Genomic DNA, 22,897 nt, shown 5'->3' with positions numbered 1-22,897 from the left:
GCTCAAATGCTGTATTTCAACAGTTAGTTCTCATCAAATAAAGCTGCTTGTATTTGTGCCTTTGCAGAAAATCAGTTAAAAATGAATTAGCTAATAAGTAGGTCTTTTCCGTCTTACATCACTGAGAGGGAAGTATATTGGGGGTTTGGACTCTGGGTGCTCAACAACTAATTTCAAGTCCAGTTTGGAGAAGGGGAAATGTTAAAAAACAAACAAACAAACAATAAATTATATTTTAAACATTTACTTGCAAACCAACAGCATTCAGTAGATTTTTGACAAATATTGCAACAAGTGTCAGTCCTTCTGCATACAGGATGACTGACCCTGATGTACTGCAAATCAAATCAATCTGTACAGCAGTGTCCCCAAAAATATACACAATATCCCAAAACAAGTGCCACGAATAGATTTTATTTGTGAATAAACTTCACAGAGAACCCAGGCAACAGGAAAAAAGACCTTTAATAATAGTTTATCTCAGGAAGTCCTGGCAGGTAGGTTGTTCCAGCAGCTGGAATTCTTCTTCTTCTTTACACTCAGGGTTTCTGGGTGTCATCTTCTGTGAATATAAGGGCTCTGTGAGCAGGGGAACTTTTTTAATGGGGGGGGGGGGGGGGGGGTACAGGAGGGAACTCAAAACAAGATAGGGTACTCAGTGGTCCAAAAACACTCATGTGCAGCCCTGTGTCCTATTACAGATTTATTACACAGAAAATGATGACATGCAAGAGTTTAAAACAGTCATTTTATCTTTTGTATAATTGTTTTTCAAAGTGTAAAAAGGGATTTATAGCTTAACCTTTAAACTATAGTAGATCATAAGCAGAAAGTAGAACAACAACACCTTAAATAAAGTGAAAGTTGCAAACCTGTACTTGTATGCTCTCTTCCAATGGTGCTGGGCACTGTAACGCTGCTCCAGACCAGTGGTGTTGGTGGCGCTGTGGACACGCCCACGTCTGTGGGCCGCATACCACATGTTGGACGTATTCCTCTTATAGCTGTATATTCAGGCTATATTTGCTGCAGAATGCCTCTAAAGACACCTCCTTACCGATATCATCGGTGGACAAAACTCCAAAGCGCCTGGAAGCTTTTTTGCGCCACTCCGCACGATTCTGTTGTATGTTTTAAGATCTGTTAACTTTGCAGCCTGCGAGATATACATCATGTGAAATGCGTGGAGGCAACCTGTGGTGAAACTTTCAAGTTTGGTGCATTTGGGGACAGACAGCGCCCAATGAATGAGCGGCTACTCTGACGATGCTGCCCGGTCGTCGCCGGTCGACACGCCCCCAGCATGGATACACCGAGCAGGAACAGGCGCTCAGGAGACACGCACTATGCTGGAGACTGTTTGAAGCCGCGATGGGAGTTAACGCATCCAAGTTTCTAGACTTCTTGTTCTTACCAGCGTCGTTGCGCTAAACAAAGACTTTGGGTTTCTGTTGTTTTCTCGCTCGCTCGCTCTCTCTAAAGGGAGGTTGTCTGCATTTCTGTCCTAGGCGTTTCTTGCACAGGATGTTGATGATATTGGAAAGCCGGGTAAGATCATAAAGTCAATTCTCTCTGATGAGAACGACCTCCTCCTCTCCACCACCACCACCACCACCACTACACAAAGGGAACCACGGAACAAGTTCTTTTTCTTCCCCTCTCACGGGATCATTTTTATTTGATTTTTGTGAATGTCATTAAGAAGCAGAGGGGGCTCTTTCAAAGACAAAATGGATCACTTTGCAGCAGAGTGCCTTGTTTCAATGTCCAGTCGTGCAATTGTTCATGCTCCTAAAGGGAATAGGGAGATTAAACCAGAAATCCCATCCTCCTCCAAGAACGGGGAGGAAATTAAGGAACCTTTGGTGAAGGATAACTCCTCTCTTTTTGTGGTGGCGCGGATTCTGGCGGATTTTAACCAGCAGACTCCCAACAGTGTTGCCGAGCAGGCAAAAATAAAAGATGAGAGCATGCCGAACCTTAGAGATGATGGAAAATCTGCCACACCTTCCACCATCTCCGATCCTTCGCTCAAACAAAGAGGCAAAAAACCGCGGGGACGAACTGAGCAAGAGCCGCCTCAGAAAAAGCACAAATGCCACTATTCAGGTTGTGAAAAAGTTTATGGCAAATCATCCCACCTCAAAGCCCACCTAAGGACACACACAGGTCAGTTTCATTGGGTGCATTGGATGTTTGTTGCTGTGAATGTGGGTTTCCCTTATGTATCTGAGAACGGATGGGATGATTTAAAACATTGAGATACCAAAAGTGTGGATTCTCGTACATTCATAGCGCTATGTGTACAGAGGTGATTGCTGTGTTTCGAGTCAGTGACTCATAAATATTCACCCACGGATCCACCCTGAATGGATACTATGAGCATATCACTTTAGTAGTGGCCTCTATAGTTTCATAATGCAGTTGTGCGAACTTTATGAAATGTCCTTTTAATTTCGGTTGCGGGGGTTAGAAAACAGTGCCACTCCCACTCATGTCTCAGAGCTTTGTGACGGCTTTCCTTTAACCCCCCCCCCCCCCCCCCCCCCCACCTTACTCACGCACACGCGCGTGCGCACACACGTACTCACAAACAAACCCCACCGCATGGAACACTGTGTTCAAACTGCAGCGCAAATGCAGAACAAAATTACACAGATCAGATTTCGGGCGTTCTTCTGTTCGCTTTAATTAAAATAAACTTTGGGTTGTACCACGGCAACACGAGAGTCGAAACCCTACAAAATACAGCCTAATGTCCCCATTAGAGAATAAGCCAAGTGTGCAATAAATAAATGTGGGCATGCTGAAAGTTTGCAGTCCAGCAAGTGCGCCGTCACACCGCTGAGACAAACCCTTGCAAATGCGCTCCGGATCGGCAGTTTGCTACCTGTGACCTTCCCAAAGGATACCTCCACATCTGCGCTTTGCATTCCGCAGAATATTCTACTGAGATAGTGAAGGATGTAGATCGACTCAAATTGGGGGGTTGATAAGAGCTGTGCAGTAGCCTGTCTGCCCAAAGCCCTTTGTTGTGATGTGCCACACCCCCGCTAGACAGACTGCCAGCTGATCTGGCCAGCAACAGACTCAGCTAGTTGAGCCTCGACTGAGGAGCCTTTGCTTTTCCCCTCCTGCTCTGTATACTGCAGTTCATCATCTTCTACACACATATCGAGCTGACGGACCAGAAACAAAACAAAACCTTTATCACAGGAATCGCATACAAATTTATTGTGTGAACTTGACTCATCTTAATAATTGTTATGAATAGAGAAAGAAATTAAACCAGAAAATTGAAACTATGTGGAATAGATTCCCCCCCATCACTAGATTTACAGGGTGTGGGAAGAACTGTCCATCTAAAAATCAGGCTAAAATTAGGCACAGGTTGTGAAGATTTATACAATCATTTGCTGTTGTCATGTTGCAATCAAGTTTTCTAAAATTGTTATTGAAAGTAATAGTTTTTATTTATCAGCTGCAGGTGGTGGCAACTGTTGTAGTAGCAGTATGCAATCAGTGTTTGTCAAGGGAAGTTAAGAGAGTGAAACACAGATTTGGTGCATGCATATGCATAAAAAAGGGCTCTAGCTTTTTCTTCAGTTGCATCCTAGAGGAAATGAAAGGTCTCTCTACTGATGCAGTTCTATTGCTGTCACTCAGCCCTGTCCTTGTCCTTTTGCCTATTAGCCATTTCCTTTCTTCTGGGATTCACTCCTCTATGGCTTTGTGATTGGTTTGCAGTCTATAATTTCTTATAATTGGGCTGGTTTCTGCTTATTTTACCGGATAGTTAGAGAGCGTGAGTCATCTCAGTTAAGCTGCCTTTTTTTCTCAGCCAAACTTCCAGCAGGACTCTCAAAGAGCCAGCCTTCAGCATTCAGCGGTGCTTCTCCTGAGCCCAAACCATGTGAGCTTAGTGCAGTTTCATTGCTCCGTATTAACCCTGCCCTTGTCTCTGTGCCTATTAAGCATTTCCTTTTTTCGCCTGCCTTTCTGTTTGGATACAATTTGGCGTCTGGCTTCACGATTGGTTTATGTCCCATAAATTGTGAAAATAATGACTGTTTCTGCCTGTCTGATTGGATAGGCCCAGAATGTGGGTCATTTGAGTTCAGCCGGGATGCCTCAGCCAATCTTGCAGTGCTTTCATAGAGCCAAAATCTGGCAGCGTGCTTCCCTTCAGCCCCTACTAGCAGAGTCAAGAGAGAATGGATCCCAGCCCAGTCAGTTCCTGCCAAACACCACTATCTAATTGTGGAGGAAAACACTGTAATAGACACCAAACAAAGAACCGGGGACAAGACGTCCTTACTTGACTCCTGTAACGCCCAAAGCCTCATCATCCCAGCTTTTGCATATCTTATGAGTCTTATTCGTTAGCATCTTAAGAGAAGATGAAACCTGTAGGTTGTTTTTGTAAAGCAGTGTCTTCAGCACAATTCCATAAATAGGTCAAAACAAATCTTCCCCTTGAGTCACCATCATTTTTTATCATATATTTACATGTTTTATGTGTTATTTTATGAATGTCATTTACATGTGCTTACTTATACAGTTTATAGTAAATTTAATTAGAGTTTAGTGTACTGTAAATGTAATGTGTTTTTGTGTCTTAAACAAGCTACATTAGCTATGGAGCCTGTTTTTCCTCCAACCTGTAAGTTTTTAGGACTCTTTAGACCAGCCTTTTGCGGCCACTCCAGTTACACTCATAAACAGTGTACTGAGCATCCCTGAAATAACTGTGATTGGTTTCATTAATGAAAACTGTCCACAACAAGGCCCGTGTCACTCAGTGTGATGTTTGGGCTTTCATTTACTGTCTTTGTGTAATTGTTTGTCAGTAGATTATGTGGTTACTGCTGGCAGTAGAAAAATTTACCACTCAGGGAGAGCAAAGATGTTCTTGATCCCCTCAACGGAGATTATGAAGGGTTCATTGTAGGTTTCTTTTGAGACTCACTGTCTAATGCAGCAGACATCGAGGTACACACTGAATTTAAATTGCTCATTATGCTGCATTGAGTTGTATGGTGAGGAATGCGCAGCAGTTTAAGGGTCAAAGGTGACCAGACAGCTTTTTATCTGATCTCCTGTTGCAGGAGGTGGGCCTTTTCTGTGAAACATGCATTAGCCCTGCAATATGGAAAATGAAGTCATGTAACACCGATGTACATATAAACTATTTACGGTGTAACATTTGAATTCATTCAAATTATTTCTTGCGTTCCTTTTCCTCTTATTTTCATGTTCTTTCTGGCTTTTTAGCACCTTTTTCACCTCTTTTTTAAGAGTGATGCTCCATTTTCTAAATAGTGTGTCTAATAGTGTGTCTTGCTTCCATAGAGAGTACATGATGTTCTTTCTGAAGCCTCATTACTCTGTTGTGGTCATCTCACCCAGACTACCATCAAAGGAGAGATGGGCCTTGACTATTCTTCGGCAATAACAGCTCAGACTTTCTGTGTCCTCCACAGCTGGGTCGTACAAAAGGCCATCTTGTCAGTGTAGAAGACCTATTCAGAATCTACTGGAATCACAGGGAGGAACAGCGTCAATATTCCTCAAAGACAAAGAGTCTAATGCCATATTTTACACTTGGGTTAATGTTTTGTCTGAACCTCTTTTGTGTTCTGCTGGAGTATCTCTAATACTGCGAGATAGCTGCAAAGCGTGCCCTAAAAATTAGTGGGAGCACCTGGTAGACCCAGTTATTCATGCATGCTGTCTATTTCCAGTCAAATAACTGTGGTTAATTACGCTTTTTAAATGTAAAATTATCCAAGTTCCGCATGGAAAAAGCAACAGGACTCTCTGATTATATATACAACTTCACTGCCAGTGGTTTTATATTTGGCTGCACTTTTGCACAGAGTGCACAATGTTCCTGTGTGGCTGGTGGCATTGATGAGGTAGCAGGGTGGAGATGGGGTTTTCCTGCTCTTGCTTGGGCCTTAACCTTGGCACAGAAATCGGTAAAAGCTCTACTGGGGCAGGTCTGTCTGTCTACCTGCCACACGGCAGGATTTCCACCATTGCTCCCATTTGAGCTCTAATTCTGACATGTAATAAGAAGCTCGTGCTTCAGTCTTGAGACAAGTTTCCATTTGTCTCCATCCAAATGTTGTACGAGGGATGTGGTGTAACAAGCTACTTCAGGTTCAAATTGAAGCTATGGGATGGATTGCCTTGATGTTATGATTCCCTCATGGTAAAACCTAAAAAACCTGTGGCTTTTCCTGTTGTGTTAGCAGCAGGTTTAAATCTTTGTTTTTGAATTTACTGTCGCAACTTAACTGTTTGCTATTAGATTCGATTTGGGAGATTTGTACATGTTAGCTACTCTTTGTTTCAAGGGTCCTCTTTTCATTTAGCACCATAAACCTGTTGAAAGTATCGTTTCTCCAGCCTTTGGTCAGCTTTACTGCTTTATTTTTCATAGTAAGTAGCAAATGTTCAATGCCAATATTCGAAACCATGACAATATAGTACTGCTGTAATAGTGTACACCTTGTTCTCTAGTGATTAGCATGTTAGCAATGTCAATTTGACAGGAATTTACAGATGCAAACATTCAAGTGTTTGTTTTTTCTGTCGTAAGAGTTCAGAATGGCATCTCTCCTGCGCAACATGTTGTTGCCTTATAAAGGTCACATGTAGGACGGTATGTGTCGAGTAGAAATAAGGAATCCTTTCTACTAGGGTGTAAATAAAACCAAAGTGGAGCCACCATTTTCTCTGTTATTCTGCTGGTGCAGTGTTTCTGCTCCATGGAAGACATTTCCAAGGCATGCGCTGGTGCACGTGCTGTCCATATGCTATCCTGTATATGCACATGTAAAGCTGATAGTAGGATACTTCCTTGGTGTTGACATATAAACCTGATTTCACTGTGATTAAGCACCCAGGCATGCATAGAGGACAATCATAATACTGAAAGGTCGCTGTCAGGCAGTACCCTGAGCTGTGCTGCTTTCAGTGGCCCACAGGGCTTGTGTATTCTTTAGTTAGCTCTGGAGTAGCTCTATAAAAGCTGCTCTGTCTGTTTCCCCCAGCAGCCCCTCCCGCCCTTTTCCAGCCTGAAAAGCAAAATAGGTGCTGAAGCCTGCTGTGTTGCGAGGCCGAGCCCGGCCACGTTTTGTGGTGTGGTGTTGATTACCAGCGGCAGGAAGAGAGGGATACAGACCTGTGGAACACTGTGCATTCTTCATTTTTTTCCCACCTCCACCGCATCTCGCACGTGAGGGAGGGATCTGTAGTGCAAAGACAGAATATACAGTGCGGCGTGGTGGGGGTGGGGTCAGTTACCAGGATATTCACTGTCAATGCCCTCCATTGATGTAGGTCATTTATTCAGCTGCATCTGCATCTAATCTGATTAACGTCTGAAGGGCTGCGACCTCAGCGGCAGAACCTGCTCCTGTCAGCCTGGCACTTGCAGTGTTCTGTATGAGAGTTAGACTCTGACTGCGTCTGCTGCGTTATATTAATCGCAGCTTGAATAAGAGAGGAATGGCTGTGAGCTAACGTCAGAGGAAGTGTTTTGTTTCTGGCTGTGCTTCTCGCTACAGTACATAAGGTGTGTCCCCTTTCTCTGCATGATAAATCAGACTTGTGGCAGACCATATCATCATGGGGTGTGGTCCCTGGGTGCAAAATGAGGAGTATTTCATGGAGTCTTTTGAGAAGGATGGCCTCATCAGTCACTGTAAGACATGAAAATATTTCTGTCCCGCTCACCATAAGAGCATCAGGCATTATACTGGGACAGTTGGTATTATCTGTCTGTCCTCTTATTTCAGTGTGGTGGGGCCTCTCAGGATCTAGCAGGGTTGTAGCCCTTTGTTTGATGGTGGTTAAGGATGTCTGTCTCAAATGAGCTATAGTGTGAGACTCTATCAGCAGAATAAGCTGGCACTGTACCGCGTCTATGCTCCCACCTGCTTCTGTGGACCAACTATAAACACCCTTTAATGGCAGCAGCTGTTTGCATGTCGTCAGTTTAACCGTTGTTGTTGTTTTTTTCTTTCTTTAAAGATAAGTAGGTTGCCTGCAACATATCAAGGCGACAGGTTGTTTTAGCATGCACTCAAGGCTGAAAGAGAGTGCCCATTCCAGCTAATTGAGGCAAATCTGTTGAGCTGCTGAATGCAGGCAACCCCTCCCTGCTTTTCTCTTAAACAGTTAAGAGGATGAAGTAATGTATAGCAAAGTGTGTGCAGGAATCAGATGCTTGCACTCGACCCCTGCTACATGTCTCCGTGTGAACGTCGGTAGCCCGGCGCGGTGTGGACCGAGTGGAGTGAGTTACGGTTAGTACTTGCAGCCTGTCTGATTGAAATGCATTACAGGAGTGCTTCTCCTGCTGGAAGAGAGTCTGCTGCTATTGTTCACAGCCTGACAGCTATAGGCCCCACAAGGATAGGCACGCTATTCAACCGCGAGCAAGGTTCCTCTCAATGACGACAAAAGATGATAATACGTTAAATACTCTTGTTTTTGAGCTTCTCCTGAAAAGCTTAAGCTGATTCTCGTCACAAGCACCTGACACACCCAGAGGTCCTTTGTTGCTCCTGGTGACTTATTCTCGTCTGCTGCAAACTCTGAATGGAGTCGTCTGAGAAAACATGTTTTGATTTTCTGGTAATTTGTCTGTTCTCTCACTCGGGTACGGCTGTAATTTTTCATAGACTAACATTCACAGAAACAGTTGGTTTGATCTCAAGTGTGCAGACCACAGAAAATTGTAAGCCTTTGTTGTTATTTTTGCTAAAGCGTTGCCTGCATATACCGCTTCGCGAACAAAAGAAAGGAGGAGCTGCAGAAGCCTTAATGTATATTTATTGTTCTGTGCACACATGTTAGTGTTTATATCACCTTGGCACATGATGGTGTGTGGAGGGAGAGGCTGGGCACACTTGGGTTAACCCTGTCTGCTCCAGTGGTTTATGTTGATGAGGGCCCCAGCAGTCATTTTAGTACTACCCAGAATCCCCATCAATGGCTGTCTGCTGGCAGCAAAGATGGCTTCTGGTTGTTTTCAGGTCATAGTCTGTTGTAAACATGGATCCAAATTATAGGATTGTGCTGAGCCCTACCATTGGAGTTAGTGGTGTCCCATTTCATGTTGCCAAGCTGGCTGTGCCACCAAAACCAGCCTTGAAGTGAGGTGGCTCCAAATGTAATGAGCCGTGATCTACAGCAAGGCTCCATACTTTCTCTTTGTGAATTGTTTGCCTCTGTATAGGTGTAAGGTGCACCTTGTTTTTCTTGTAAGCTCCCTGAGAAAGATATTTCCTGCTCTGGTTCTCGCTGTGCAGGCACAGTTAACTTCAAGGTGATCTCTGATGTATTTGCCCCCCTCCTCTCATTCTGCACAGGTATTTAATCTAGTTCTCTTATAGCAAGTTCAAATGAAGTTTGCACATGAATGCCGTGTGAGTTTGGACCATGCCTGAGGACACACCAGGAATGTTATCTGCTCTCGGTCGGCGACTGAGCTCAGTTTCTCCACTGCAGTGCGCGTCAAGAAGAGATTTGATCTTTTCTTTTGCAGGCAGCATCCCTTACACCGGGAAGTCAGATTCCATTTCTCTTAAAGATTTCTCTTGAAACCAAGGAGCCCAACTCAGATATGAATGAGAGGAAGATGGAGGGAGAGGAGCAGAGATGAGCTGTTTATTCACTGACCCAGTGGACTCGCAGAGAACAGTTATACAACAAGAGTACCTGTGACATAATCTCATTGGCTTGGAGGGGGGACACTTGTGCTTAGTAGAGGTACAGTTGTGCGTGCATGATGTATGATGTAACTCATTTTATGGGTAACTGGGTCACTGTGTTCGTTAGGGAAAAGCTTCCCTCATTACCCACCCACCCCCCGCTCTGCTCGCCCTCTACACATTCGGAGAAAGACAAACCACACCCTTGGCATGGCATGATGCCAGAGATGGGATAACCAATGGGTGGGTCCTGGCGTCACAGTCACTATGGTGCTGTGCTGTGACAACACTAGAAGTAGATAGGAAGAAAAGCTGGGTAAGCGGAGTAGCTTACCGCATTCTCCTTTCTACAGAAATGCTGAGTAATAGCTGCAGTCTATTGAAAAATTCTGAAAAGTGACACCCTCATACCACACAGGCTGATAGGCTCTATCATTATTTCCACTCATTATGAAAGCGTTTTGTTCCCTAAACCATCTCAATGTTAGCAGAATATGTTTACCAGCTTCATGGAAATCCCAATCCCGGTGTTACGAAACGACACTTGATTGGGAAGTTGCATGCTTTTCCTTTATGGGAGTTGATATTTCAAGGCTGGCAGGTTTTTTCTTTTATATTAATATTCATATTGTTGGCTTTAAAACTCAAAGCTGCTCAGCGAGAGGTGAAAATGGGCACCACGTCTTTCTTTCTGCCCTTTCCAAGAAGTGACGGAGCTGCAAATAATTTGACCCATCTCAGAGAGTTGCTGCTGGATACCTGATGCTTCCACTACGCATTACTGTATCAGGGCAGATAGACTGGATATCTCAGTCTGGCTCTCTTGTGTCTGGTTAAATATTAATGTTGCCAGATCCGTTACACTGCTTATTTAGCTTTAAGCAGCCTGCAAAACTTAGCTGTGCTTTTAGGCCAATAACAAATTTTTGCAGTGCCAGGTGGCAGCACTGGTCTCTTCTTTTAGTAATAAAGCAGTGAATGAAATCACTCCATTATGAGCCATGTCAACCAGATGAGCACCTCACTGCTTACTTTTTCTCCAGGAGCTCAAACAAACACAGTCACGTCGTTCTTTATACATTGTAACGCTGCATCACGCATGAAAGGATGTGTGTCCTTGTTAGCTTTGCTAAAAACTATAAATAGTTGCTATGAAAAGGGGACAGGGCTGTGTTTTGGTGAGCGTATGCAAATGTATGCATGTCAGTTACAGTGTTTAAATATACTGAGCCTTGTGTGAGCCTGCAGGAACTATAGTGGGCAGGGCTGACTGAGTTTGTCTGGAGCTGAGGTGAGGCGTCAGAGGCAGGAACACAGACCGGACTGTCTAGACTTGCACTGTCTGTTGGCGTGTTTTGTAACCATGCAGTGTATGGGGAGGTGGGGAGGTGGGGGGAAGGAACTGAGACTTGTGCACCGAGTTCTTGTTGTTGAGACTCTCTGGCATCAGGTAGCATTTGAGTGTTTGATGCTTAACAGCACTCTTTCCATTGTGGCCCAGAGGGAAACCACAGAACAAAGAAATCATTTGGCAGCCGTGTTCTGATGTGCCACCTATAAACATCCACGCATCTCCTTCCATCTTTTCCCTTTCATACTTCAAATCCCTGCCATGGGCGTGCACATTATGATTGATTATTCTTATTCACTAGAAAGAGCCTAACCATTAGAAGAACACATCCTGCGGTTTCCTTTCGCTCTGTGAAGCCAAGCTGGTAAAATTAGACTGCTGGATTTCACTATTGTTGGGCAGGAGCTCAGTAAAATGGGGCTAAATGGAATATAGTATTGACCAGTAGATGCAGGATGCTGCATTTAGGTTCACTGCATACTGTTTCCATATTAGTATGGTAGGAAAATGCAGGATATATTGCAGTATACTGTACCATATGGCCTTGAGTATATTTCTGTCAGAGCCCACTTTTATTGGCTGTTGGAGGAGGGGGAAGGTTGTAATTTCCCATGTGCCGAGTCACAGATAGTTGCATGCTAGAAAATGGGCTGGGTAACCATTGTGAGCGTGATTAGCATCTGGAGCTTAGATAATTAAACTGTGGCTGCTCCTCCAGTACTCTGCCAATTTGTAGGTGATTTACATCCAGGTCTTATCGCTCAAACCTCTTTTTTTTTGTTTGTTGCATGTTTCTTAACAGTTTGAAGTTATCTCTGTGGCTTTTAATATATTATGGAATAACCTTGTGACTGTTGTTCCAGGATGAGTCAGTACTAGCACTGTGGTGAGCTGTTTATTATGTGGCGAGCACCATTTGTGTTACCAGAGTGCCGAAATATGCACACTTCATCATCAGTTAGTTTCATTTGATTTGAGTGAGACTCACCAAAGCCTCTGATACATGTGAAAAGCCCCGATGCATTAACATTAAACTGTATTTAAAAGGCTAACAACGTAAGCGCTGGAGCAGCTTTGGCATGTTTCGGCTCAATTACCACAAATCACATATCCTGTAAAATCCCGACCCACTGTTCGCCCATTAGTTTTTAAAAGTATTTTCATTTCGATTCTTTTGTGTCGACCTTTACAGCGACCGCTGGCTCCCGTTTATTTCACTACAGTGGTAAAATCAGAATGCGGAGACTTGAAATGTGCTCGAAATAGCAACTCCATCATAACGCAGTGATCCCATCAAGTTATGCTTTGGCCCGAGTTACAAAGTTTGTGTTGAATTTTAAAGACGCTGGAAACCACAAATGGGTTTGAAAACATGCAATCATGTAAAACAGCAACTAGGCTGCTGGCAGGGTGACGTGTATGGGCATAAAACCATGGACTCGTTCTAAAGGATGAATACAACCACCTTGAAGTCACTCACTGGTTTCTGGTTTCTTGATTTATGGCCAAAACACTAGGTTTATGACCATCGCCATCTTGATTTTCCTGGAGCCATAATTTCTTAGCAAGCTTGATCAGCATACTGCATATATAGACTATATAAATGCAGCACGTAAAAAAATCCTGTCATTTCACTCACCTAAAATTCTTAGAAAAGCAAGCCATATTATATGTCAGCTTATTCCTGCAAAAGGCACCAAAACTGCAATCAAGGTCAGCCGGTGTTCTGGGAATCCATCCTACCTGCCAAACCATCCTACCTTTGTGAATGTGACCTACAAGTATACTTTAACAGCTAAAATTCAGTGGCCAACCATCCTACCTTTGTGAATATGAGCTAGAAGCATACTCTGACGGGCAAAATTAAGTGCCAAACCATGCTACCTTTGTGAATGTTACCTACAAGCATACTTTAACAGGTAAAATGAAGTGGCAAACCGTCCTGGCTTTATGAATATGAGCTACAAGCATACTCTGATGGGCAAAGTTAAGTGGCAAACCGTCATACCTACTTAACTTTGTGCTGGAATTACTATGTGACAGCAGAAATGTGCATAAACTACTTACGGTAGGACGTTTTGCCAAAGTAGGATGGTTTGTCAGAACACCGGTCCAGTTCATGTCTGAAATTAGCATAGATGAGACCTAGCAGGCTGCTGTGTGCTACTCCTGCCGGTATCAACACTACTGTCAAAGCAGCTACAGATCTAGCTTTAAGCCTTAATAAAATCCAAAAAGGTGCATTAAAAATGATCATTTCATCTCTGAGGTTGGGTATTTTTGCCATGAAAGTCTATGAGCATCTTGTGATTATTTGGTGGTTTTTAAAAGTGTCATTGGTTTCATTTTCTAAGCCCTAGTGCTGGTGCTTGCATGAAAACTGGGGAAATGATCAACTGAAATTGTCTTTAAAAAAAGCACGAATGTGGATATGGTTCGTCTGACGCTCTGCCTCTGTTTTTGCAGGAGAACGGCCTTTCCCATGCACCTGGCCCGACTGCATTAAGAAGTTCGCCCGCTCTGATGAGCTGGCCCGCCACTACCGCACCCACACGGGGGAGAAGAAGTTCGGTTGCCCCCTTTGCGAAAAGCGCTTCATGCGCAGCGACCACCTGATGAAGCACGCCCGGCGACACTCAGATTTCCAGCCAGGAATGCTGAAAAGACCCCACGGCGGCAGCGCCACACGTCCCAGCTCCCTCAGCGACTACAGCCGCTCAGATGCCTCCAGCCCCACCCTCAGCCCAGCCAACTCGCCTTAAACTGAAACCCGGTCGCACTTTTCTGCCTCGAGACTGTGAGGCCCGTGTTTTCATCATAACACTTTTGTTGCACAGTTGTCAGCTACCCCCCTTCCCCACCCTCCCCTTTGCTATTTCTGCGCTTGCTGTGGTGTACCATAATGTACATAACTGCTTATTGTAGTGCAATTAGTTGCGTGATCCTAAAAGAAGATAATGCCTTTCCCAGATGGCAATATCTGCATTCAGTCTGTGTGTTTTTTTGGCTTCTGATCACGGCTACTTGTTAAATGTACGGTCGCAGTCAGCTAAACAAGGTCTAGACGAAGAAAAAAAAACAGACACCCTGACAGATCTTCGAAACATTTTTGTTTGTTTGTTTATTTTTGCTTTGATTTTATTCAATTTATTTTTGATTTTTTGAAAGGGTTAGGAGAAGGGGTACACACACACACACACACCTCAGGATTGAAGACAGTTGTGATTTCTGTAAGACCACAGTACTTAACAGTACTCACATTGACTGCACAATATATTCATCACTTTATTCTGAAATTCAACAGGGGTTGAATTTTACGCCCTGCTCAGGGATGGCCTTGTTAGCTTGAAAGAATGAACACGGTGAAGAGAAACATACAGTTCATATATAGCAGCCTTACACTCAACACAATTTGCACTCTTTGTTTTCTTTTTTTCTTCTTTTTTCGGCTCTCATATTTGAAAAAACTAGCCCCGCTGTCATGTGTAACGCATACACAAATATTTGTTTTCTCCCTCGTGTTTGGGGAGGGGTTTCATATTTAATGTGATTGCTGTGTAATAATGGAACAATCAGAAAGGCCCCGCCACAGAAAACAAAACCCAAATCTGTTTCTTTTTTGCAATGTTAATATCTATTGACATTACACTGGGTTAAATGTGTACTGCATGAAATGGTTGTGTGCAGTGTAAACTGTGTGAATCTGCACTGTAGAAGGATTGGGTTAAGAGTTTTCTTTGTATTTATGAAGTTAGAGAAACGTTCCAACCACAGAGACAGTCAAGTTTCAAAGCAGCTGTTCATGCTTGAAAAGGAAGAGAGAGAGAAAGAAAAAAGAAAAAGCCGCCTCATCAGCCTACATTTCACTCAAAACGGACACAAAGGGACTTAAGTTGAAACAAGGTTTAGCCATCTCTCAAGCACATCGGAAAAAGTACCAAAGACAAGAATGAATGAAAGCTTTTTATTCAGTCCTGTAAGCCACCTTTCACTGAGGCCTCGAGCTGCTGGTTGGCAGTATTGCAGGTAGAGCCAGATGCCGGCTCACTTCCCTCCTCCTGGCTCTGCCTTTTGTGGCTTCCCTGGAGGAAACAGCTGCACCCAAAAGAAGCAATTCACAGCCTGCAGGAGGGGTGCTCGCATGCCATTCCCCAGGGAATCCTTACTCATCTGGCTCTACCTGTCCTGTCAAAAACCGGTAAAGCTCCGAGCCTGCTAAATTGCGTAAGGTTGCCCGACTTGTGGGTCAAATGTAGGCCACCGTGTTAGGCAGGCCTGAGCTGGGCTCTGCTGTGACACTGCAACATTGAGTACAGAAGGAAGAAAGCAGCTATCTGCTGTAAACAGGCAAGAGAGGGCAGGCCCTGATAAAATAAAATAAAAAAAAGAGGAGAGGTTTATCATGAGCTGAACAGCACAAAAGAGGAGACACCCAGTCGCAGACAACCCCCATTTCCTTCTCCTTCCCCAACTCCCCTCCTCCCACCAACTGTAGAAACAGCCAGCAGAAAAATGGCTGTAATTAGTGGGCTGATCCAAACTATAGGATAAGACTAAAAAGTCTATGAACAACAGTTCAAGCAGTGTGGGTGGGATGTATCCAGCTCCATCCCGAGCACAGACAGAAACCCCTGCTGCTGAGGAGTCAGATTTCACAATTCCAAGGAGGACGTAACAGCTCCAAAATTCATAAATCGGAGGTCTCAAACAGCTGCTTTCAAACTTCTTTCTCACAACGAGGGGGGCTTTTTAAAAACTTGTTGTCAAAACATCTGAACCAAAACGAACATATCAGCAAAAGTCCAGTGCTCACCAGCCTCACGTCGTCCTGCCTGTGAAGCTCAGATGTCCCGTGAGAAAGCTGACTTGTGTTTCTAGACAGACATGCCTCAATAGGTCAGGCGAAAGGCACAGTAAACCTTCCACGGAAACAGGCACGGCTATCAAAACTGCTGCTGCTGCGCCGCCAGTCTGTGTTATGCCTACATTTTCCTTTAATGCTTCAGCACTACAGTTGGAAATATGGTCAGCCTTTTAGCTCTGTCCCGTCAGACCCTTCCAGGCCGCTGTCATCACGAATCGCATGCGCTAGCTTCATCGTCTTGCCCCGCAGTCTCGTGCTTGACACTATATGCATGTTAACTTTGCCTTGAAAGCGTGGATCTTTCTTTCTTTTTTTTTTTCCTTTGAGGCAGTCTGGCAGGTGGAAGTCCATGAATGGCAGACCTTGTCCCCCTCGTTCCTCACAGCAGCCATCGCTCTTTAAAGTTGTGATGAATCAGCTCTGTCACATTCTCGAGAAAGAAAACAGCCATTATTTCGATCGAATGCAGTAGTTTTCTCTCGCGACGCCACGTGCAGCATAATTTCTCTGCCAGATGTTTCAATGGGTTTCCAGACTGCAAGATGACACTTTGAATGCCACTGATCAGCAGCTCTGAGTGACAGAAGAAGCGAGAGGATTTCACACAGAAAAGAAGAAAAAAAAAATGCTGATTTTCACAAACTAATTCTCGAAATTGCTGTTGAACGGCTTTTTTGTGTCCATTTTCTTTTAAGTTTTAGGTTTGACCTGGTTTGCAGAGTAAATTTCTCTTGCAAAAAGCAAATATTTTCTCAGTTGCTCACCCTCAAGTAGGTTTCAGTAATCAGCTCTTAATCCATAATCTGCACATTTTCCTCAGGGTTGACATCTGCCAAGCAGATATGACACAGTTTGTGGATTTTGTTGTTAAATCAGTTACTGCACAGATAAAGTCTGCCAGCCTCCTCTGGTGGTCCTGGGTGCTTAGTGTTCACTGCTGGTCAGTGTCCGACCACACTGGAAACACAGGAATGCCTCGGCACAGGCTCGGCTCCTGCCTATTATGTCGTCATAAACCTACAGTCCCGCTATCGAGCACTCTGGAGTGAAATGTCCCTTTAAACACCTTTGACCCCTTAGTGTCAGTGGACTGTGTAAGGCAAACAGAGCTCCTACCATCTGAATTAAAGCGACTGTGACAGTCTAATCATCCCAGTATATCAATCCATCCAGACAGCACCGGTGACATAAAGGCGTCCACAGGCAGTTTCTCAAAACTTTTTCTCCTCACTGTACCAAATGTACTTGAATAATTCAAAAGAAAAGGCCATTGAACACAGTTTTGTACATGTCCATTTTTTACTGTACTTGTGTTTGTTGTCAAATAATTATTAACCTCTCTGTAGAAAGATGTATAGTCCGTGCTTTTCGTTTTTTTCCTTTTCGTTTTCCGAGATTTTGCATCGTCTTCAGGTCATTTCAGCTTTTGAATTTGGCGGTTTTCGCAGAGCAGTTCAAAGCACCGTTGATGCGGAAATCTCAATTTTAGCTCCATTCATGGGGTTCATCCCTTTAATCAGGAACAACTAATACTTTGTTGATGTCAGGATGCAGGTTATTGCAGTTAGCCTGTCGTCCAAAAAAAAAGAAGAAGGAAGAAAGAAAGAAAATGAAAGTTTTAGGTTTGTTTGGGGTGATTATAAGTAAAGAAACTTAGTGACCTCTGTGTAAGTTGGTTTCAGATTTCGAGTGGCTATTTTTCTTTATTATTTTCAGAGCTTTCCATAAGAATAGAGACCACCGCATTGTGAGTTAGCAATGTAGTCTTACTTTTGTTTTGCTTTTTTTTTTGTCTCATGAAATATTTAAGGCTGTATATTTATCAAAACTCATACCTCTTGAAATACTTTTGTTGTACTTTAATATCTTTTCAAAACATCCATCATGTAGCTTGCATTTTCTTGACGAGTAGCACAAATATTTGTTGGTTTCATTTGTTCCTACTTGAATGAAAAAGTAAAGACGGAGAGACTTTTTGTAAAAAAAAAAAAAAGAAAGAAAGAAAGAAAGAAACAAAAAAATAAATAACCAAAACACTGGGCTACATTTTATATAATCCTTCGATAATGCCAAGTCCTGCACATACATCCTTGTGGATGCAAAAAAAGGTAATATTTCAAGGAATTTAAAAGCTGATTTTTCTGTTACAAAAATCTTAAAACATCCCTTCTCAATCTCATTTTCAGCTTTTGCTCATGTAATGGGGGTGATGTCATCTGTAAATTACTAGGAAACCTTATTTCAGCATTTCTTAATCCAACTTTATGATTGTTATCCCAGTAAGAATCGAGACTTCAACACCCGTGAGAGCAGAAGGACTTGCAGCCGCAACAAGATACTAACTGTTTACCAGTTAACATTTTCCTCTTGATTGTAACATATATAAAAAAAGTTAATTAAGTGTTGCCTAGTGTGTGAACAACTAACAATTTTATTTAAGGAGTTCATGTTAAAGACATCAGTATATCTCACAGAACTCTTCGTCACTGATCTCGAGCATGACGCGATGCAATTGTGTGCCAAAACTATAACGATAACTTCATAAAGAGGATACAAATGTTAAGGGTAAAAAAGAAAAACAAACAAAAAAAATAAAATAGCTACTATCAGACATTAAACAAACATGTACAGTTTTATAAAGTGTGACACGTCGTTATGTAATGTACAGGATTTAATAAAGCAACGCTGCGTATTTGATATGTAGGTGTTCTAAGTTAAATATTTCTTTTCCGCTTTATGTAAACATTTTGAGTGTTTAGCTTTGTTTTTGTTTGGTTCTTATTTACATTTTTTTCCCCTTTTCTTGCTGTTCAGTACTCAAGCAGTGTATAATGGCTTAATGCAGGTATTTTCTTTGACAAAATCAGTCTTAATGAAGACAGACACCCAACCATTCCAAAGGATTGACGCATTGCATTTACTATAAATGCGCTGCTTGCATCAACCCAATGCATTTTTTTTCTTCGGTTATGACTAGAAGTCTGTCTCGACTGTGAGGTTTTACACATTGTGAGTTGTGCACAAGGTACGTTTCCTGTTGTCCCAAATCTAACCCCTTCTTTCTTCTTTTTGGGCTCTTTGTGCACGGAAATGTTTAAAAGTTAAGGATGAATAAAGTCTGTCTTAGGCTTTTTTTTCTTTTCTTTTCAAGAAGCAGCCATAAAAGTATAAAGTGGTTCTTGATTGTTGTTACCAAAGGCTTTGAAGGAAAAGATGAATGTTGCAGTAATTGTGAATCCAACACCATTTGTACTTCTGGGTTCAGTTTTACGTGCTGTAATTGTCGATCAGTGGATGTTGTGCTCGATATGGACCTCCTTTCGCTCAAGTAAGCGACTTTATTTTGTTTTTGTGTTTTTTTTACAGCGTAAAAATAACTTGATGAATCAAATCCAATTTATTCATAAAAGTAAAAGATAATTCAGAATTTGTGAGTGACAAAAAAAGAGTGGTATGTTATGAAAAATTGCAGGCCATATTTGTTGGTGGTCTAAGCTAAGCTGATATTTCTGCCCTTAAAAGATTAATCTGTTCTAGGTTATACAGCTCACAGTGCTGTCAGTGACCTCACCTTGAATACAAAGAGGGAGCCTCTCACCAGCCTTTTGGTTCTGTTTCCTGTACCTGTTTGTCCTCAGTGTACCTCCTCAGTGTAACATTGCTCTCTTGATACCTCTGTGTGTCCCTCTCTGCCCCTCACCATCAGTTGCCTGTTGTAGTGACTCCATGGTGCTGCTTCCCCTCTAAGCACCAGTATAATCTATACTGTAAATAACTCTCGACTCAGCTATGGCCAGTACATTCTTCAATGACCTCATTCTAACCTTCAGGTGTCACTTGTTTTTTCTCTCACAGCAAACCAAAATCACTACATTCGAGTATTACAGTTGTACATTTACTGGGATTCTACACACATCTAATGTGCTGGTCTTAGCTGCTCTGCTGTACCTTTTTATGGCATTATTTTTTACATGTTAGACAATATATTGTGACCATGTCCTATGCAAATATGAAAATTAACAGATTGTTGAATAATGTATGTTGTCATAACTTGTATGCATGAAATAGTGAAGTTTACATTTGGAAATAAATTCATAAAATAAGCAGCCATAATTTGTTTCGGCATACTTTCACTGTGTGACTTTTTATTGAACTGCATGGTGACCATAATAGTAGGATATTAAAACAAGCGATTGTGTAACATTTTTACTAGTAGAGATATTAATTAAAGGAATCCGGTTGTTCAGTGATGACACGACGAATCCTACTTCCGGGCCTAAAGTAGTCTGCGTTTAATATGGCTTTTGTGTTGTTAACATGTTTAATGTTATGTATTTTCTTCTATTTGATCTCAAAAAGCTCCTAACACAGTCAGTGATCACTGTTGACCTCCCTCGGCTTTTATTACCGCTAATCATTTATTTAAGCTCAGTTTTTAAAACCTTAGGATGTAACTACAGCCCAGCCCATGCAGCAGTATATGAATGACTAACCTCGTATTGTGGCTGCATTATCTCAGTTGTTCTCCTGGCTGAAGTTTGGTCCTTTTACAGCATCCTGCCATGCGATTACATTTGTTCCTGACCACCGAGAACACTCACGTTAACTTTTATCGAGTGGAAAAAAAGTTAGCTTGTTTATATTATGCTAACATAGCTGTGTCGCTAGCGGTCACGTAGCACATCATTATATACCAGCTAGCCCAACTTCAGTAACCCTACAAACGTCACTGCTTTTTAGTTTTCTGTCTTCATTTATGCTGGAAGTGATAACAGAGCTGTACGTTTTAATTTGTTTCTAAAACCCCGCAGTCAGGACATGCTATATTGTATTTAGATAGAAGCTAGCGAGCTAATTCCCTGCTAACTCCGTTAAATGTCATAAATTCCGTTTTCGTGGATGCCTGGATGTTAAACTCAATTGTTACACCTGGTAGAGCAGAACGCTGATCATTTTATTAAAGATGAAAGACTTTAGACAGTTTTTCAACTCTCAGTAATGCCATAGTGATCGTTTGATATATGGACCTGCAGCTAGGGTTGCCAACCGTCCCTTAAAATACGGAATCGTCCCGTATTTAGAAACAAAAGTACACGTCCCGTATTGAGCTAATAAGGGACGCACTTTGTCCCGTAATACAGTGAGAATCAAAAGTAGTCTATAAATGTTAATGGAATTAACGCTTTGTTTGAAAACATAATTCCCAGCCCCTCTCCTGCTTTGTGACCAATGAGCTGACAGCACACTTATGACAATTCGAGTATGACAATTCAGATTACCGCTCATCTCATTGGTCGAGGAAAGGTCGCTTACGGAGAAAATACCGGAAGACAACAGATGACCACAACAAGAAGCATGGCCAACAGGGGAACAAACGCCGTCACTGCGGTGCAAGTCTCGGACGACAGTACACCTAAAGCTGGGCAGACACTGTGCGATTTTTTCAGTCGCGTTATTCAGCTCCTGCTCAAACTGCACGATTGACTCGCAGGGGTTAGAAGTTGGTAGGTCACGATGCAGGTCTCACACTATACCGCCCGATGCTCTGATGCGACCTGAGTGCTCACACTGTGCGTCCATAAAATTAAGGTTATAACAGAAAATCTGTCGCTCGCTCTCTGTCTCTCACTCACACAGACACACCACCACCATCAACTTTGCTAAATTGCTAATGAAAAACATGATCAGGCAGCTGTGATTTAGCAGCGATGTAGATCCAACTATTTTCACGGTTGTTGTGGTCGTGATAATTTTGTGATGCCACATCGAAAAGGCTCGGATGAGCTTTTCAAAGTTCTACAAGTTGTGCCTCCATCGCTTGTGTCCAGATCACACGCTGCACAGCCGTGCTGCTCCGTCTTTTTCACGGCGTTTACGTGTTTGCGCGCGAGCAGTGTGAGCGGCTCACGAGCGATTGATGATCGGGAGCTGGTCGTGAGGTGTTAATCACTTCTCGTTACCCCACGTATACTACACGACGCACGATGAAGGCCAAAATCGGTCCGATCACTCAAAAATCGGCTCAAAATGGGCCTAAAACCGCACAGTGTAAGCCCAGCGTTAGAGCAGCAATGTTTGTTCCCCTCAGAGAAAGGGAAGAATGGGAAAAGGAAAACACCTGGCTGGAAAAAGTTAATATGGGCATGTGCAGTGAATATCAGCGCTATGTGGCCAGAAGTGTGATAATATAATTTATTTTGTGTAATAAACGACTGCAAGGATAGATGATTACAACAAATAGATGACTAATACATAAAAGTAATACATAGATGAATAATGATGATGAGTTAAGATGCGTAATCATGGGAACAAGCGGGTTTACAAACAGGAGCAGCTGATTAGCATTAGAAAAGCTGAAATAATACCTCAGCTGAAGCCAATTGTACTAAATGCACTAAATGTGCACTGTTACAAGAATATTTTTCTTTCTATTGTTTTCTATTATTTTAAGTTAAGCAGGACAGAGTTCTTTTAAAGAAAGATTTACTTATATTCTCAAAAGTTAAGCATGACAGGCTTCTGTTTAAGAAAGAGACCTGTTTTACTGTGTTAATGTTGTCATTTTGAGCTAAAAATAAATGGCTAAATGATCATTTGTTTCACATGTGTTCATATCACAAAGAATACACATCTACTTAAATCAAATTCAAGTCAAAGGGTTAAAAAAATAATTTCACACACAAAAAAAGAGCTAGAAAATTCACCACACTGGGAAGGGTGAAGACAACTGGGTCGCCCGGCCCTGGCCATGAGGTGTCCCTTATTTATTTTTCAGGGAGTTGGCAACCCTACCTGCAGCGGAGTTTAGGTCCAGACACGGCTAGTGACGTCAGACTGAACAACCGGATAGCTTAAAATTTCATGAAATAGTCTACTGTTAGTGCCCCAAAAGAGCACTGTCAGGTCTCTATGAAGCTACTCCCTGCAAACAGTTAGCTTAGCATAAAGGCAGGA

General features: G+C 42.6%; 1 protein-coding gene across 1 annotated transcript; it reads left to right on the top strand.

The window, feature by feature from the left end:
• Positions 1 to 1,691: 1,691 nt before the first annotated feature.
• klf13 (Kruppel like factor 13) lies at positions 1,692 to 20,056 on the top strand. The gene is made up of 2 exons (XM_085282192.1): positions 1,692 to 2,169; positions 13,546 to 20,056. Exons 1-2 carry the CDS (start codon positions 1,692 to 1,694, stop codon positions 13,839 to 13,841), a joined length of 774 nt encoding a protein of 257 aa, XP_085138318.1. The 3' UTR covers positions 13,842 to 20,056.
• Positions 20,057 to 22,897: the final 2,841 nt, after the last annotated feature.

Source organism: Mchenga conophoros, linkage group LG7, assembly GCF_057382185.1.
Source record: "Mchenga conophoros isolate Kocher_MC1m ecotype Shallow Benthic linkage group LG7, M_conophoros_male_GT1.1, whole genome shotgun sequence".
NCBI lineage: Eukaryota > Metazoa > Chordata > Actinopteri > Cichliformes > Cichlidae > Mchenga > Mchenga conophoros.
Note: the sequence above shows the minus strand (reverse complement) of the source record. Positions and strands in the feature narration are given on the sequence as shown.

Coding starts and splice junctions, on each gene's coding strand:
- klf13 (XM_085282192.1), top strand. CDS start 1,692: ATGTCATTAAGAAGCAGAGGGGGCTCTTTCAAAGACAAAATGGATCAC. Junction 2,170..13,545: donor CCACCTAAGGACACACACAG/GTCAGTTTCATT, acceptor CTGTTTTTGCAG/GAGAACGGCCTTTCCCATGC.